The sequence below is a fragment of the Protobothrops mucrosquamatus genome, unplaced genomic scaffold (assembly GCF_001527695.2).
Source record: "Protobothrops mucrosquamatus isolate PMUCROS unplaced genomic scaffold, P.Mucros_1.0 scaffold2329, whole genome shotgun sequence".
NCBI lineage: Eukaryota > Metazoa > Chordata > Lepidosauria > Squamata > Viperidae > Protobothrops > Protobothrops mucrosquamatus.
The window spans coordinates 156,304-174,971 of record NW_015388412.1 but is presented as its reverse complement, the minus strand read 5'-3'; the positions used below and the strand labels follow the sequence as shown (position 1 = coordinate 174,971).

Here is an 18,668-nt window from a genome sequence, read left to right as displayed (position 1 = left end):
GGAGGAGGAGGAGGAGGAGGAGGAGGAGGAGGAAAGGGAGGATAATTGTGGGGTCCTAGGTGCTCTCTGATCTCGGTTGTTTTCTTGCAGACATTTCATTATCCAAACTAGGTAACATCATCAATGCTAGAAGGGAGTGGGGTTTATGGAGGAGGAGGAGGAGGAGGAGGAGGAGGAGGAGGAGGAGGAGGAGAATAATTATGGGGTCCTTGGTGCTCTCTGATCATGGTGGTTTTCTTGCAGACATTTCATTACCCAACTAGATAACATTATCAGTGCTAGTAAGGAATGGGGTTTACTCTCTGTTTATATTCTAGTGGCTTGCCCTGTCAATGTTGGTGGGAGTGGTCTTGGAGGGCTGCTTACTGTTTGCTTGTTTGGAAGTTCCTTGATTGGGGTGTTGTTTACTTGAATGTCGGTCTGATGTTAATCTTGGAGTTAATCTCTGCTCATCTGGGTGCTGATTGCTGGTGGGGAGTTTTCATCAAGTCTTCTGACTACTAGTTGAGTAATTACCTAGTCTGGGTAATGAAACATCTTCAAGAAAACAACCAAGCTCAGAGAGCACAAAAAAAAACCCCCTCATTAAAAAAATGTATTTGGCTGAAGTGATTCACCTGGCCATCGGCCCTTGGCGTGGAACGCTCAGAACCATGCCCCTGAAACAGTCGGGGTTCTTGAGGCAATGGGACAAATGGACTGGAGATTACAGGGGAGATAAAAGGAGAGCCCTCAAAACTGGAATATTTTGTTAAATGCCCCAATAGTATCGACAGAGCGTGGTTGCAAAGCCTATTTGCAAGTCCTAAATTTGAGATATCCTATATTTGCACCTCACTGCAGGTAGTGGCACTTAGCTGACCTGGGCTAGTTTTAGAAAAATAAAGCTGGAATCAGCCTTGTTAGTTCTTGAATCGAACACCCGTGAATCTGGATTAAGTGGAGGCAAGGAAGCAGCCCAGAAGACAGCAAAATATTTCCCTATCATTGCCAGGAAAACTGCAGGATTGTGACCATGGAGCAGAAAGCAGACAAAACAATATGAAAGAGATATTGCTTTGATACAACTTTGTGCTGCACATCACATTTCTCATTTTTCTCTTTCCAGTCTTTTCAGCCCTCCCCAACCTTGTATACCCCCTCCCCACACATACACACACACACACTCCAAGCCTGGGGCCATTTTGTCCTGGTGGGTGAGGATTATTGGAGTTGAAGTCCTCCTAACCCTGCTGATCAACAATGCAGGATTTGAAAATGCAGACACCAGCCTTTTTGAACTCAACTTTCTTCTTTGACTAACTCTTTTTAATTTCTTAGGTTGTCTTCTTCCACCCCAGGCCCTCAATATAAGAAGGCAATTTATCTGGAATATACAGATTCTACATTCAGAGAAGTAAAACCGAAGCCTGCTTGGATGGGTAAGCTAAGGAGTCTTTTTTGCTTATAAGATTGGTACCCTTCTCAGCAAAATTCGGGAGTCTTTAATGGAGTTATTCCTGCACTGAAAAATGTCTCGGGTTGATTGACTGCTGTAATACGGAGTCCACGCAACTATCTTAGAAGACTGTTCAGGAGCTAGAATTGGTGCAAAATACCTTATCTTATTTACTAACTGGGAAGAGGTAGGGAGAACGTCTTGATAATTGTTAGTGAAACAGCTACAGTAGCTTCAGCTTTATTTACCGGTGTGTTTTCACACATTAAAAACAATGAAATAACAAACAACAAATCCGCTCCATTTATAATGCATATTTGCTTACCAATATTGGTAGTTAAACGATCAAGAGAAGGGTGGAAGATTACGTTTGCCTTGTTTATCTAGGTTTATAAATGGAAACACGCTAGGTATGTACTTGAGGAAGATTTATTACAGGAGAAGAGGATCAAAGAGCAGGTGATGTAACAGTAGTCATGAGCCTGTGATTGTGGTGGGTGCATCGAACAAAAGTTTCAAATATTTGCAAATAAAGAAAGAACTGCTCACTTTCACCCAAAGAAATTCAAACTTATCCTTGGAATTGTTACTGCTCAACTTAAGGGTTGAGCCTGTACCCATTTTTCTTCTTTTCATTAGGTCTTTTGGGCCCCATCGTCCAAGCCGAAGTCTATGACAAGGTAGTTGTGACCTTTAAGAATATGGCTTCCCGTCCCTTCAATATTCATGCTAAAGGAGTATCTTATTGGAAATCTTCTGAAGGTAAGAGTGTCAGCCCTACTGTCCATCTTGCAGGCTCTTCAAATTATTTCCAAAACTTGCTAAACTCAAGAGCCAGCGCAAAGAGTACAATCAGCTTTAGCCTTTGGATCTAGCGACAGTGTAGCTTGGATGGTTTGGGATTAGTGTGTTGTGTGACCTCAACCTTCATAGTCATTGATGACAGTGCTTATGTGTTTTCAGGGGCAGGCTATGATGATTGGACCAGCCAGGTAGAGAAAAAAGATGATGCTGTGGAACCTGATCACACTCATGTCTATGTGTGGGAGATCTTAGAAGATCAAGGGCCAACTGGATCGGATACACACTGCTTAACTTATGCCTACTCCTCTCATGTGGACAGCGTCAGGGATATTAACTCTGGATTGATTGGACCACTGCTGGTCTGTAAGCCAGGTAAGATCAGATGGTAGAAGTAGAACCATCCTCTTGAGAACTTCTTATCCACACTCCAGGTGTTTTTTTTTCAGATTCATAAGGACCTGCTAGCATTCTTTCAGTATTCTTTGTGATTTTAGTCCATATATTCATACCAGATTCACTTGCAGATCCAGTGTGGGTATTTTAAAAATCTTGTTTATGCTTTTTCTACTAGAAAAGCGAGATAGCTGTGCAGTCTTTTGTATGACATTCCAAATATGCTCCTATCATAACACCTGGCATTTAGGCAGCATTTTTCTGAAACATTCCAGTTGAATCCCATATATTATCTCAGTAAAATATCCGCGTGCCTGATTTGGTTATAACAGCGCTGCAAAATTAGAAAAAAAATATCTCTATTGCACAGGTGTTATGGTAGAAGCAAAGAATATGTCAGGACTGAGAAATAGAAGGTGATTTAAAACTACTCCATGAACTCGTAAGTCCTTCCAATGCCTAGCTACCTGAGTATAACATGGATGATCATTCAGATGATACAGTAGACAATTCAGACATTTCAGGATTCCTGTTTTGCTCCAGTTTAGAAAATTGTCATCTGCTTAACATCTGTAGGAAGTCTTTCTGCCATTTTGTTTTGATGGTTCTATGGAGTTTCTCCTCTGCAGGAGCGTTGATGAGTATAAAATCCGGGGGCAAAATACAAGAATTTGTGCTGCTGTTTTCTATATTTGATGAAGGTAAGATATTTGATGAAGAATGGGGGAGGGAAGAGAGAAAGGGGCATGGTTGTGCTCACCTTGTACGTGTGTTTTTATTCTGTTGAATAAAATCATCGGCAGTCAATACACCTTTCCGTAGGATTTAAGCTTTGCTTGTTCCTAACGGGTTTAATTCTTCATGTCCAACCAACATTCTAGATTACACCCCTTGATTATTTGCACACTGTGCTATCTAATTTAGCCAATTCCAAGAGAATTCATTTTTATTTTTGTTTAGTTTGGCTTGTAGACTACATAAAGGGGCAGAACTGGACCGAAAGACAGGATACAAATTACATGATTACGGTCAAATTGTCCTGAGGACTAGGGTGTCTTCCCAAATAATCTCCTCTGCAGCAGTAGGAAACTTTATAGGTTCCACCTGAAAAAGTTTAGCCTCAATGTCTAATTCTGCTTTTCCTATAATGGGCCTGTAGGACTGAAACAGTGGATAAGGGTGGGCTCTTTTCTTGATGATTTGGAGGTCCTTGAATTAAACTCTACCACTTGCATCCTTCTCTCTTTCTTCAACGTCTCCATCAGACAAAAGCTGGTATTCTCACATCAGAGGAAACTCAAAGTCTCCGTTGACTCAGCATCAGTTTCATACCATCAATGGGTTCATTCATTCTTCTCTGCCTGGTAAGAGTGTGGCAAAAACGGACAGCACTTTTTATGAAACATGTCAACTAACACATGACATTGGAGATAGGATGTAGGATAGGATATAGGATGTTAGGCAGCTGTATTAACCTCTAGGTTAACATGCAAGCAGCCCAGGTTCGAATCTCAGAAAGGTGTGGCTAGCTGATGAGAGCTAAATAGCTCGAAATAGCTATACTAGTCTCCCTTTAACTCTTTGTTGGCAAAATCTAAATTTAACACAAAATAGTTTGTCGCAGTAATGTCTGCCTGCATGATAAAAAACGCTCCTAGATTGGGGCTAAAAGCAATAAGTAGATTGCTTTGTAGACCGGGTGTTCTGATAGACCGGCTGTTAAAATACTGGTGTTTGGGGAGAAATATATAAAGATGAAAATGTGGTATATCTCTCTTTCTCAGAACTTGAAAAGTTTCTTGGTCTTTGTCTGTCTGGTGTAACTGTCTCCCAGAAACTAAAGGAAGACTTCTCTGGGATCTATCAAAGAACCACCCAGATCATGTCACTCAATAATGAAAAAACTGAATGAACTAGAAGTGGAATGAATGAATAACTAATAAGGAAAGAAGACTCTCTCAAAGTTGCTTTCCATTCTTCATTTTTGTGTCTGTCGAGTTTAGTTTATTACTCTTGAACATTTATTTTTAAAACTATGCCCAAAGTATGCATTCATTTATATTTCTCCCAACACACATATTTTTCATTTGTAACTACATTTGCCCTAACATAATGCATTTTGCTACACGATTTCTATGAATTAAATGTATGGCTTCCCAATATATTTATATCACTATTGGTTGTTATTATTATATTAGCCAATTGCAGGGCAGAATTCTGTGAAGGGCAAGCTTTGAATGCTAATTTGAATTTCGGATTCCTTCCTTGGTTTGAAAACACAAAGTTTTCCACCCCTGCATCTCAACCACACTTTGTCTTGAGCATCACTAAGCATCTTGCCAACAAGGTTGTCCTTTTCCCTACCTGCAGATCTCAAGCTGTGTGAGAAGAGGCCTGTCTATTGGTATGTCATTGGCCTGGGCACCAGGTCTGAAATCCACTCCATATTTTTTGAGGGTCACAGTTTTTTGGTGAGAGAACATCGGCACGCCACTCTGGACATCTCCCCCGCCGTTTTCCTCACTGCCGAGACAACACCCAGAACTAACGGCACATTTCGCATGTTCTGCCAGATTCCATCACATCAGCAAGGTACCTGTCTATGGAGAGTCTCAGTCATCTAGGTCATGGTTGAATCCAAAACTGCTTTTTCACAAGGCAACTGGACTTTTTTGTTTTTCTTTGAAGACGTTTCATTTCTCATCCAAGAAGCTTCTTCAGCTCTGACCGGATGGTGGCGAATGGAAGGATTCAGTCAGAGCTGAAGAAGCTTCTTGGATGAGAAGTGAAATGTCTTCAAAGAAAAACACGAAAGTCCAGTTGCCTCCTGAAAAAAGCACCTTTGGGTTCAATCATGGTCTTTCCTAAAAGGACCATCCAGTTATCCTGCAAGGTAGACTTCTAAGCCAGATCACTGCCCTCAATGCAATTGAGTTTGAGGTGCAATGTCTATGGAGATTCTCAGTCGTCCAGGTCATGGTTGTCCCAAAGATGCTTTTTCAGGAGGCAAGTGGACTTTCTTCTTTTTCCTTGAAGACGTTTCTTCAAAGGACACAGAAAACCTCCAAATGGCCTGAACGGCTCTCTAAAATAATGCAAATGACCAGCTATCTGCAAGGAGTATAAATCCTTCCATTCCCCACCATCTAGTCAGAGCTGAAGAAGCTTCTTGGATGAGAAGCGAAATGTCTTCAAAGAAAAACAAGAAAGTCCAGTGACCTTCTGAAAAAGCACCTTTGGGACATCAGCAAGGAATCTGCTTTTAGAGATTAAACAACAACACAATTGAAGGTGTCAGAGATACAGTGCAGACCCTTTATGTAAGGGCAGGAGAATTTATCAAGTTTTTTTTTAATTTTTATTTTCAGCATTCAGCCAGGATGGATTTTTTTTTCCTATGTTTAATGTTGGACTTATTTGATGTTTGAGTCATTTTTTTCTATTTTTCCTTCTTTCGTACACATTTTTTTCTTTTTTGTTGTTGTTACTGTTGGATGTATGTTTTTCCTGGGTTTTTTTTCTGTTTTGTATTTTATTTCCATTGTCACAACATAATAAATATATATTTAAAAATGTGTCGTGCCAGATCATGTTGTAAGGAAACGGAACATTCAGTAACATGCAATTTGGAAGTAATATACACCAGATCTGAAGTGCAGGTTGACCGTCAAAGCAAGCACTTTGCTTCCAACAAAAGGAAGGTGAGACCTGGCTAACATCTGGTTTTCCCTCTGATTCCAGCTGGCATGGAAGCCTTAATTCAAGTGGAAGTTTGCCCAGAACCTCTTCAGAAGAAGCTGAAGATGGTAGAACCATCTCCAAGAGAAGACTATTATGATGATTATGAAGAGGATATAGAGAGCACGGTGATAGACTTAGATGAGGTTTCACCAAGGATTACTGGACGTTCTCGCGCCAAAAAACTGCCCGTGACCTGGAGGCATTATATTGCTGCCGAGGAAGGTGATTGGGACTATGCCCCAGTGAAGCCCACTAATCTGGACAGGTAATGACCTCAAGCAATTATGACGTTCGTATCAAGCCTTTCGTGACTGGAAAACTCAGAAACAAGAAAGGCTGTTACCGATGGTAAATTACAGACGCTTGAAATTACTATAGTAATTCTGCAGATCAACTTGCACCTAGCATAATTAAGGTGGAATAAATCTTTCTCATACTTCTGCCTTTCTTGGGTTGACTTTTGCAACAGTCCTGTTTCCTTCCCTGTAGTTACAAGGTCTGCTAGACTAGCGGTCCCCAACTTTTCCAGCTGATAAAAACAGGATCGCCAACAGGATCACCAACGTCCGATAACAGATATGGCACAAGAAGAAAAAGAGGGAGCTACGGTGATGATGAATCATCAAAGGATTGGCCTCTATTAGAAGTAGACAACTGTCCAATAGGACAGAGATAGATGAATACGTATGGATTGGACACACTAGAGGCTTGCTGCTTCTATGAAAAGAAGTGGAAGAAAAGTGCTAATTCTTTAATCTATCATGACAGGTTAAGGAGGAGGGATCAGGTTATAGCAGTATGGAAAACACATTGGAAAATCATTGTCTGGCAGCATCCTATGCAATATAATCAGCATCATGTGAATGAGGGTCAAGTTGAATAGTCTTTGGCGGTTCAATGATGCTTAACTAATGGATAAAAAGACATTTGAATAACTAGGGACTTGCTAAACCATTGGTCATGGTGTTATCCATTCAGTTGTGTCCAACTCTTGGCAATTCTGTGGACCAGTCTCTCCACATCTTCCAATCTTACATGACTTCTTTGAGGTTTTCCATGCTCTGGCTGGTGTTAGCCTTGATGGTGGCTAAACCATTACAGATCTAATATTCTGTTGACTTGCACCCATGACTTTCTGTTCTCCTCTGCAGCACTTACAGCAAATCTCTGGAAAATGGCCCCCAGCAGATCGGGTCTAAGTATAAGAAAGCCATGTTTGTGGAATATGAGGATGCGACTTTCAGCAAGCGAAAGGCATCCAAACCAGATCATTTGGGCATCCTGGGACCTGTCCTCAAAGGAGAAGTTGGCGACGAGTTTATTGTAAGTGATGAAAAGGAGATGCTCTTCTCTGGGAATGTTCTCATGATCAATAGTGGTGCCATGCAGACAGATCCTCTTGGACCAGTCTGGGAATGCTTTGGTCCTTAAAATATTAAAGAACCCTAGGCTTGGATGGATGGGACCTTGAAAGGAATCCTCAGATCATCCCAGACCAAGGACTGTCCAATCTTTTCTTGGAAACCTCCAGATGATGGAGCATCCATGACTTCAGAAGTTTGGCTGTTCCATTGTCTAATAGCTTTCTCAGTCTTTGGTGAGCTGTCAAGGCTCCACGATCAAAACTACAGAAGGATCCTTCTGTAGTAATCCATATCAAAATCTTAATGGACTCTATCAGAAATGTTCAGTTCATTTAGTTATTCTATGGGGTGGAAAATATTTGAGGGTTATCAGCCATGTTTGACCAGTTTGTTGACTTGGGCATACTTTGAAATTGTTTTTACAAAGGACCACTTTGGACCTAGGAATAGTCATGAAAGTTGAGAGCCAAGAGAAGAAATATACCATGTTAAATTGATGAAAAATGAGGCAAATTGATACAACAAAGGCTTTGTTATGATTAAGTCCCAACACATTTCAAAGCAATACCTCTTCATCAAGAGACTGAGAAAAATAAATAAAATAGCATAGTGTAGTGTACTAAATATTACAAGAGTGAATAGGATGCTGGTATAATGCATATTCAATCATCTAAAATCAATAAAATCTGCATTCACCAAAGGTTTGGCCTACTCACATTTGTTAGTTAGTTAGATCAAAGACTTTTTTAGACCTGTTTTCTGCTTTTTTCCACCAATTCATTAAGCGCCTCATTTTTTTCCTGATAGAACATATCAGTGTTGATGTTGACTGCACCAGGTCTGCCTTAGTTAATTAGCGGTAAATTGATTGCTTTTATTGATTGTAAACACTCTCAAGTCCTTGAGGGAAATAAGCAATTGATAAAAGATTGCACTGCATAAATAAATAGGCAAACAAACCAATCAACCAGTTTTCAAGATTCCACAAAAGCTTGAATAAAAGGAGAAATTCACTCATTCTAGTTACTATGACTCTGAAGTCTGAGAAAAATTCTTAATGAAAGGTGGTATATTCATATTATTTTGTTAAAAATGTAAGATACTTATTTATGGTAACACAACAATCTTTAATTTGATCTAAAAGTAACCTTAAAAAATTTAAACTACAAACAAACAAGGAAGTAAATTATTGATTTAACAATAAATTCACTGCTATAATATCAACAATGCAAGGTATGATTGTAAGATACAGTGCCACAAAATCGCTGCTATAATAACACACATCGGTGCATCTTTCGATTGGCAGAAAATATTGCCTTTTTCAAAACAGAGAGATCACACATTTCCAGGAATATAACTTTTCCATTCTTTTCATTGCAATATTTATGATTGCAAAGCATGGGAAAAATAAAGTATAGCGTTCTTTGGTATTCAAAAGTGTAAAAAGTACTCTTCTGCATATTACTGGACCCCAACATTCCTCTAATAATGGCAGAATTGGGATTAAATATGATCTAGAACAGGGATGTCAAACTCGCAACATCACGTGACGTATCGCAACGTATCACGACTTTTTTTTCCATTGCCAGCAACGGGGTGGGCACGGTTTCGCCATGACACATCTGGCCCGCAGGCCAGCAGTTTGACACCCCTAATCTAGAAGGTCCCAGGTCTTTTATCTATTTTGGTAGATTTGACACAGTATATTGCTCCACGTCTAGAATGCTGCAAAGAGACTGAATGGAATATCAAACTGTCTCGTTTCAGATTCTGTTTAAGAATTTGGCCAGCCGGCCATACAACATTTACCCTCACGGAATCACCAGTATCACTTCACTTCACCCTGTTGGAAGTGCCCGACGTAAGACTGGCAGAGGAGGGAATCTTTTGGAAAGTGGCTGTGGAAGGGTGGTGGGCACGACTCTCTTGCTGCATTCACAAGTAATCCGAAAGTAGGGTGAGGGAGGGAGGAATCAAACCAGCCAAGATGGTTCACAGATCATGCTGAGACCTCAGCTTGATCTGTGAAACTGATCTGAACATTGCAGATCTGGGCTAAATCAAACGTGAGAAGTGGAGCAGTTGGGGCCAATGTAAGATGCCCATTATTGCTTACTGTTACATTCTGTATTCTGTGCCTCCTAATCAGAAGGAGAAAGCAGAAATGGTGGTTCTTCTAGTTCATGTCTACTACTTCCAATCAGGGTTGTCCCCACGTTTTCCTACTTCAATCTTCAAGCCAGCTTTGTATCTTTCAAGATTAGGAAGGTGATTATAGTTTAATATCAAGCCAGAGATGCAAAGATGCTAACTGCCGCTGATGCCAGCCTCGTCCAGTTTGTGATGAATTTTAAAGTCTGCAAATCTCAGCTATTCTGATAGTTGGGGAAAACTGGAATATTGTCAAATTTCCTTTAAAATTCCTTTTCACCGTTCCTGGGCTTTATTTGTTGAAAGTAGCGTCTGACTTCTTCCTATCAAACCATTTCCTTCTGTTCTAAGGCTGCAATCTGTCCCCCACACTTTGTGTGTGTCTGTGTGTTTGTGTCTACCATCTGGATTTCAAAAGACCATTGCTGCCCTCTTGTGGAAAAGAGCCACAAGGAGGCAAGTGTCAAGTCTATGTGAGCAAAAAAAATTAGGAGGCTTAATTAACCCTAATTAATTAAACTAAATTAACCCTAATCCTAGCCCATTCCAACTCAACAAAGTTTGTGTCTTATAATAACACGTGTTAGTTAGAAAAGATGGTACCAGACTCTTGATTTATAACAATTTATACTTATTAAGTCCAACTTATTGTGTTCTTCTAGTCTGGATAAATGTCAGCTAGTCTTAACTATGAATACAGCGGGCTTCAAATCATGAGTTGTGTGGCTAGTTTGTTTGCATTATTCTGATCACTTTTGACTCATCAGAATAGCCAGTTTGGCATCATGGACTGCATGTATATTTATTTCTTAAATTTATATAGCTGCCTATCTCATATATGTACTTATATATCATTACACAATATGGGCATTTTTAAGCTTGGTCTTCACTTGATAAAAGCCAATGGGCTTTGTAAACCATGGTTTACAGCATGGTGTGCTATCTAGGCTACCAGGTGGCTTAGTTGTTCAATAAATGTGGTTACGGCAAACCAGTAGGAAACTGAACCATGTGATTTTTGTGGTTTGTTTCTTCCTAGATCAGAACATGAAGGTGATACCAATACGGCCTAAACAGGTGTTTGCATACCGGTGGAAGATAATGCCAGAGGATGGCCCGACCAGATCTGATCCTAGTTGCCTGACTCGCTACTATTACAGCTCAATCAAACCTGCTAAAGACTTAGCATCTGGGCTTATCGGACCCCTCCTGATCTGTTTCAAAGAAACCATGGATCAGAGAGGCAATCAGGTTTGTTTATTGCTACATCATGGCACAAACAACTGAGGTGTTCCAATAGTAACATTAGGTTAACCACACATTATGCCTGGATGTAAGAAATTTTATATGCTTCTCTTGAGAATTGAGACTTCAGAATTCTTTGGCAGCCCTCAAGGGTTAAAATGCAGCCCTCAGCTCCATCCGTGTGGAGTTGCATCAAGTAAATGTGGTAGTTTTTTTCCCAGATCTGGTGTTTAAACATCTTATAAATAGGGTATTTGGTGTTACATTTTCACCATGCTTCCAAGGTGGTGTAATGGCTAAAGGATTGGATTGGGATTCAGTCATGGAAGTTCCCAAGGTCTTTTTGAGACTATCAAAGACAGTCAACCACACGATTATATCATGTATGTCATCTTAATCATCTTGAAGAAAAAAGCACTATTAGTTCAACTCCTTGCTTAGTGCAGGTCCGTTGTAGCATCTTTGACAGAGGGCAATCTAACCTCTGAAGACTTTCAAACAACAGAAGTCACCACTTTGTATGGCAGTCTATTCCACTGGCTATTACTAGTATCTTAGTGCTTAATGGGTGAAAGATAGCACTTCCAAATTATACCTAGAATGGAACTGGAAATGAGGTGGAGAATATTTTACAAGAGCAGCAAATAAATATATTCTGCATGGTGACTCTTCGTAACATCTTTTATATTAGATGTTGTAACATACGATCTTTTGCATCTACTGAGATCTCTCAATCAGTTCCAGAATCAACGCCACATCCAATACATTTCAGCCACCTGATTTAGGATGCTAATTGACCACCATCAACAGTTTAAAGCAAGGTGTGTGCCTTAGAACTACTGTTCCTTTGATTGCAAAGAAGATTGTTGCCAGGGTCATTTATGATCCAGAACATTTGTCCTTCAATGAGGTCATTTTTTGGAGAAGGAAAGACAGATTTACCAGCAACTAATTCACTAGAAACGTTTGATCCATAACCTGGCATTATTCAATGAGCGGAGACCTCTCTCTTATCACTTTTTTTTCTCCGCCAGAAGAATTCTATGAGATAGACAGGGTTGAAAGATCGTGGCAATCTTACAATAAACCTTTGGATCGTTGGTCTTCCTGGTCCAACATCTTAATCTCTAATTCCCCTCCCAGATTCTGACCCATTTATCCCCTACTTTTGTGATTTCTTCAGATGATTGCCGATGAAGCAAGATTTGTGCTGTTTTCTGTCTTTAATGAAAATTGGAGCTGGTACTTGTCAGAAAATATTAAGCAATCTTGTTCCGATGCAGCCAATGTTAATCCCCAAGACGCTGAGTTCTATGCATCCAACCTCATGTACAGTGAGTGGCTCCAGATTTTTATTTTTGTTTTAAAAAAAATGGTGTGGAGAACAGTGAAAGAAAGATAAGAATGTCACATGTGCCTTTCTTACATGATAAGAATGTCACATGTGTCTTTCTAGCTAAAGTTGTTGTGGAAGATCTAATCGTGCTACTCCAAGTTGGATACCAAATTTCCTTATATACTCAAACATTGAAAATGGGCTGTTGTTGTTTCTTTCTTCTTCTATGGGACAGGTTTTCTATGAGGGTATAACTTCCTGTCTTCCTTACATTTGTTTTGGAGCAAAGCTGTATAAATAGCGAAACCACTACTTATCCCCTTTCAATGGGAACCAATGTAGTGTAGGGATTAATTTACGGACCAGAGTTGCAAGTTTAAGTCTTCTGCAACTGAGTGACTTTGGGCTTTACAGTACTCTTTCTCTCCGTCTGTCCTATCTCAAAGGACTAATGTTATTGTAAAGTTAAAGCTAAGGCAGAATTCCATGTAACCTACCTCAAGTTCATTGGGAAAAAGATGAGATACAAAATGATAATAATGTCGTCAATCATGATAAATAATTGGATGAGCTTTCCCCTGATCCAGTCCCGGATCATTAGATACAACTGGACTTTCTAGAGGCCATTCTGGCTGAAGGTGATAAGATTGTTGTTCAGTCTTTGATGACATGGTCCCTTCCATATTCCGTGGATCAATTCCCTTGAGTGCTACAAGGTTTTTAGTGTTGTTGAAATTCTTTTTACTTCATAATTCTTTTTTCTCCCTCTTCTTCCAGGTATCAATGGATATGTCTTTGATAATCTTCAAATGAAACTCTGCCAGAACCAAGTGGTATATTGGTATGTCCTGAATGTGGGTGCCCAGAGTGAGGTCCTCTCTGTCTTCTTCTCTGGAAACACTTTTAAGCACAACACAGTCTCTGAGGAGGTCCTGGCAATCTACCCCTTCTCTGGCGAGACAGTTATCATGTCCATGGATAATCCAGGTTAGGCTGACATTAATTGTTCTTTGAAGAAACTTGGTGCCTTCGGAGGTTGATGAGTTAGAATCCCCACCCTTCCTGACCATTGACCATAGGGCAGATGTTGCTACAAATTGGAATCCAACAGATGTCCTCCAGATATTCTGGATGAAAATAATTGGAAAACATATGAGAGTTATAAACGTTTAACATCATTTAGTCCCTTCATCCAAATCCCAGGACACAATTAAAAAAAAAACTCACCTGGAAAGAAAGTTGCCTAACTTTTAGATATTTCCTAAACGTTGACAGTTAAGAATTATAGCTAGCAAAAAGTGCAGCAAATGTTGAGTGATATAAAACAGGGAGATCTTTAGATCTTTAGGACTGGAAAAAATGGAATTAATTGAAAATATTATTAATGAAGAAGTGATGGACATTTCAGTTCAGTCTTATCTAGCAAAAAGACAAGCCATCTTGCATTCAATGTCAATGTTAAATAGTTCTCAGAACCACTTTAATGAATTCACTTGACCTATTCCATTTTCACAATGACCTTCTTGACAATAAAAAGATTGATCAATGAAATTCATTATGAATCTTTATTTCTGGATGGTATTATGTTACTAGAAGCTTGACAAGTGTGCACCCTTTTGAAGGCTGAAGGCCATTCTTGGTTTCTGACTGGCATGCTAGAGGTCACAGTCCCCAACTTAAATCTTTTCTCTGGTTGCAACAATTTGGTAATAACGTTTGAAGGTTTCTTCATGGTTTCCAGGTCATATTAACTCTGAGGTCCCAGATTATGCATCTCTGATATAATCTGTATGTTATTTAAATCTTCCTCTCATTTTATTTCTTGGTGTTTTTTTTGGTTTGGTTTTTCCTTTTCTCTGAGACAGGCAGATGGATGCTGGGATGCTTGAATCCTGATTTTCGAAAACAAGGAATGAGAGCTAAGTTAAGTATTTTTGTATGTCGCCAAGAAGAGTATGTTGACCAGGACTATGAAGAGTACTACGATGAAGGCATTCCATCCGATTATATCAATGAAGCCAATATCCTACAGGCAAGAGGCTTCTCCAAGAAAAGTAGACATCTCCAACTATGCCCAAACCAGCATCTGAATGCTACTTCACTTTCAGAAGATGGGAGGCTGAACTGCCTCCAGCAATCTAACCATCTTCTCAAAGAAAACCGTCACAAGAATTCCACTGGTCCACTCATCTCTCCTGGGAAACCCGTATCACGAGATGAGCCCTTTTTTGACATCTTGCCCAAGGATGCTTTCCCCGTAGAAGAACAATTGCCCCTACTGAAGCAAAGTTTTGAAGAACACTCTCCTTCAGAAAACTCAGCGCTCGCACAGGAAATATCACATCATAATAACCTTTCGTTGGCAAGTTCAGCCAATTTAGATAGAAAAGCTATTGGTGTAGGAATTCACAGGCCAACCGATGGTGCTGGGAACTCTACATCTTCAAGTGAACTTCTTTCCCTTGGTAATAATGACATTCACATCGTGTCCCACAACGAAGCCATCGATGCAAAGCCTCTGAGGAAGACTCCTCAAGATAACGAGAGGGAGAAGATTGCGGAGCTCAAGAGAAATCCAACTGCGAGACTGCCAAATCTTTTGAACAGACAAAACCCCTTATATGATATTATGGACAGGCCTCTCCATGATAACAATATCAAAAATGATAATGATAGGTCCCCTATAATTCTCTCTTCTACTAATACTAAAAGAGATAGCTTTCCTCTACAAGGAGATTTTGAAGAAATCAACCAAGACAAGCACCTGGAAGGAAAAGAATCTTTGCCCAGTTTCAAGGCTGCACCCGGTAAGACCAGTGTCACAAATTCCCATGGAGCCTTGAATGTATTTGTGGAGCAAAATGTTACGCAAAGTAGGTCAATTTTAAGGATTCCCCAGGTAAATGTATCTGGGAAAGGGGATATTTCACGCCTAGAAGGAACCTCTCCGTCACAGTTAGCTGGCCTGGGAAGGAGTATCAGTTCTAACCCAGCAGAGAGTCAGTCAAAACTAAACCAACGGAGTTTAGAAATGTCAACACATGGGACAAAGTCAGTGACTTGTCCACATCAGTCCCACGGTTGCAATAGACACTTGGGAAAGAGGTCTGCAAAATCACAGGAAGTCGCGTTGGATGAAATAGCTGCTAGAGCAGACGTCCAAGCAAAATCTTCCAACAAGAGTGATAAAAGAGTTCAGCCATTGCTCAACTTCCTTGAGACAAGCAGTAAGACTGAATCTTCTATAACAAGACCTCCCTTAACAGGTAGAGCTGAAGGAGATGATCAAATAACAAATGATGGCAGAACCACAGCTTTGTATTATTCTCTACGGAACATAATCCAATATAACCTAAGCTTATCCCCAGCAATGAAGAATGTAATCAACACCACTGTGATTCCTCGTCATTTTAGAACAGAAACAAGGCTCCATCATAGGGAAACAAGGCAAGGACTGATTTCAAATGATTTTCCAGAAGGAAATATTTCAGAAGTCAACTTTATCTCTCCAAAAGACACAGAACAAGCACATACATCTAGCCCTCCCAAAGATGCACCAATTATGAGACAAACTGGCCCAGAAAATCTTTTGCAACTGCAGCTGAGGAAGTCTAGTGGAGATCGGGAACAAACGTCAAGAAATGAATCTTTGAAGGCTACCATTAAAAGACAGGAGATGAACATCTCACAACAAACTCCATCAGCAAATAATATGCTCTCTCAAGACCTTCTGGCGTCCAACCAGAACATTCAAGGGCAGCTGTTGAAGGAACCCAATAGCTCAGTAGAAATGAATGGGTTGAATGATGAACAAAGAGAGACTCCCAGCTCAAGAGATGAAACAGCAGTATTCAAAGGGAAAGAAGAAGTGGGAATCTCACTCAGCAAGGATTCAGGGACCGGGTTTCATGTGAAGGTCTCCAGAACCTCCTTAGATGTCAACCAACCAGCAGGAGGAAAATTCTCAAGACCTACGAAAGAGAAATCTGACTATGATGAATATAGCAATACAGAGGAGACCAAGGAAGGTTTTGATATCTATGAAGATGAACAGGATCCCCGTATGTTCACGGGGAAAATCCGACAATATTACATTGCTGCGGTTGAGGTGACATGGGATTATGGCAGCTCTATTCCCTCCCCATATCTGAGAGACAAGTAAGTTTTCCCCATCCTTTTGCCTAAATTGCTCAGGTCATTCAGTGGGCTTTGTGGCTAAATGGGATTTGAATCCTGTTTTTATTTGTAATTTAAAGTCAGTATTGACTTAAAGAACAGAATGACACAGTTGGAAGGGACCTTGGAGGTCTTCTAGTCCAACCCCCTGCTCAAGCAGGAGACCCTATACCATTTCAGACAAATGGTCGTCACATCTCTTCTTAAAAACCTCCAGTGATAGATCAAACCACAACTTCTGGAGGCAAGCTGTTCCACTGGTTAATTGTTCTCTCACTGTCAGGAAATGTTTTTGATAGATCAGTACTGCCGCTTGATTGTAGAAAGAGAACAAAAAGTCAGAGGTAACAGTTATGACTGAATTCATGGGTGTCGTTGAACATTCACTTTGTGCTCTTTGCCATTAACTGTCGCTGTGGTTCCACATTTCGGAATAGTAGAACAGCTGCCATTTTGTAAATGGAAATATTCACCAAAGACTTGAGAAAAGAAGGTTTGTTTGCTCAAGCTAACAAAGAGTTATAATTGACCAAGTAGGATAACTAAAAAGTACTACCAGGAAGCATAAGAAGAACTAATTGCAGAGGACTTGGGCAGAAGTCAGACTAACAAGACTAACGAGAGAGAAAAGATGGAGAAATATTACAGATTGCATATAATTTTAGCCTATCTAGTTCTGGGTGGAATTAGAAAAGTTTCATTTCATCATACCAGTTGCTTGTATTCTATGCACAGTGATCCGAGGACCAGCTGGAGAAAGCTCTCTAGAAGTTATAAGAAAGTTGTTTTCCAAGAATATTTTGACAGCACTTTTACCCGACAGATGGTCCGTGGAGAGCTAGATGAACATCTGGGTATTCTGGGACCATACATCCATGGACAGGTTGAAGATACAATCTTGGTAAGATATAGGGGTGTGGGTGGAAAATATTAGCGGGTCAAATCTCCCATAATTAAACTGGACTTTTTTTTTTAAAAAAAAAGGAATATTTTGCCTTTGAAATCCCACTCCTATATTTGCCATTTTTTAAAAATTATTATTATATTTTTTATAAAATTTTTACACAAGCATAAGTCATTCAATAGTTGGTAAACACTGTGATGTCTGGGTTACATTTGTAAAAACAGTCCTTAACAATTAATTTCTATAGTCTGTATTCCATATATTAATTTTGTTTACTTTCCTCTTTCCCTGAAACATCCTTTTTTGCAAACATTGCGTTAATACAATTCTTGTTATTTTAATAAATGACAATTTAGTATATACTTTTTTCCAATATTCCTAAAAAATAATCATCATATTAATACATTTCTTTTCTTTCCATTCATTTGGATTGCCTTATCATCAATCTTGTTACAGTCCTTATTTTAATTTATTTCTCCCACCATTTGCCATTTATTGATCGAGCAGTGTTTCTCAACCTTGACAATTTTAAGGCATGTGGACCTCAACTCCCAGAATTCCACAGCCAGCAATGTTGGCTGTGGAATTCTGGGAGTTGAAGTCCACATGCCTTAAAATTGTCAAGGTTGAGAAACACTGCGAGTCTATCCTACCTTCTTTGTGATGTCCAGCTCAGCCATCTGAGGACATCAAAGTGAAAATTAGTTCCAAGATGAAAATATTGGATAAACATCTGACAACCTCATGATGAGTTGTGGGATAAAAGATGGCCCTGGTTCCTTCTTCCCTTTTTATTCCTTCTCTAAATGGGAACCAGCCAATGTAGATGATAACAGTTTATTTTGCGAGCAATGTCAGAATCTGGGGGGTTGGTTTGTTCTACTCTTCTGGTGTGTAACTCACATCCAAAAGCTGACAGATGAAATCAGCTTTTTGAAGAAGTGTGGAAAAATCCTTGATTTTATTTGCTTGTTTCTACTCATCACAATCCTAAGAGTCCGTGGTAAAAAAAAGAAAAATAAAGCATCCATAGCTTAAATTAAAACTGATAACCAGCAAATCATTCAAAACACAGGTACAGTTGCAATCATTCTGGTCAAAGGACCTCTGGAAAAT

General features: G+C 39.7%; 1 protein-coding gene across 1 annotated transcript in view; it reads left to right on the top strand.

Moving 5' to 3' along the window:
• Positions 1–18,668, top strand: part of F8 (coagulation factor VIII) — a 35,662-nt gene that overhangs the window by 5,026 nt on the left and 11,968 nt on the right. Inside the window, exons 2-16 of the mRNA XM_029285839.1 lie at positions 1,321–1,421; positions 2,078–2,200; positions 2,402–2,614; positions 3,265–3,336; positions 3,901–3,999; positions 5,006–5,227; positions 6,377–6,641; positions 7,528–7,699; positions 9,508–9,601; positions 10,931–11,142; positions 12,320–12,470; positions 13,250–13,459; positions 14,338–15,699; positions 15,994–16,630; positions 17,384–17,549. Coding sequence (XP_029141672.1) covers positions 1,321–1,421; positions 2,078–2,200; positions 2,402–2,614; positions 3,265–3,336; positions 3,901–3,999; positions 5,006–5,227; positions 6,377–6,641; positions 7,528–7,699; positions 9,508–9,601; positions 10,931–11,142; positions 12,320–12,470; positions 13,250–13,459; positions 14,338–15,699; positions 15,994–16,630; positions 17,384–17,549 — 4,099 coding nt within the window. The remainder of the gene's footprint in view (positions 1–1,320; positions 1,422–2,077; positions 2,201–2,401; positions 2,615–3,264; positions 3,337–3,900; positions 4,000–5,005; positions 5,228–6,376; positions 6,642–7,527; positions 7,700–9,507; positions 9,602–10,930; positions 11,143–12,319; positions 12,471–13,249; positions 13,460–14,337; positions 15,700–15,993; positions 16,631–17,383; positions 17,550–18,668) is intronic.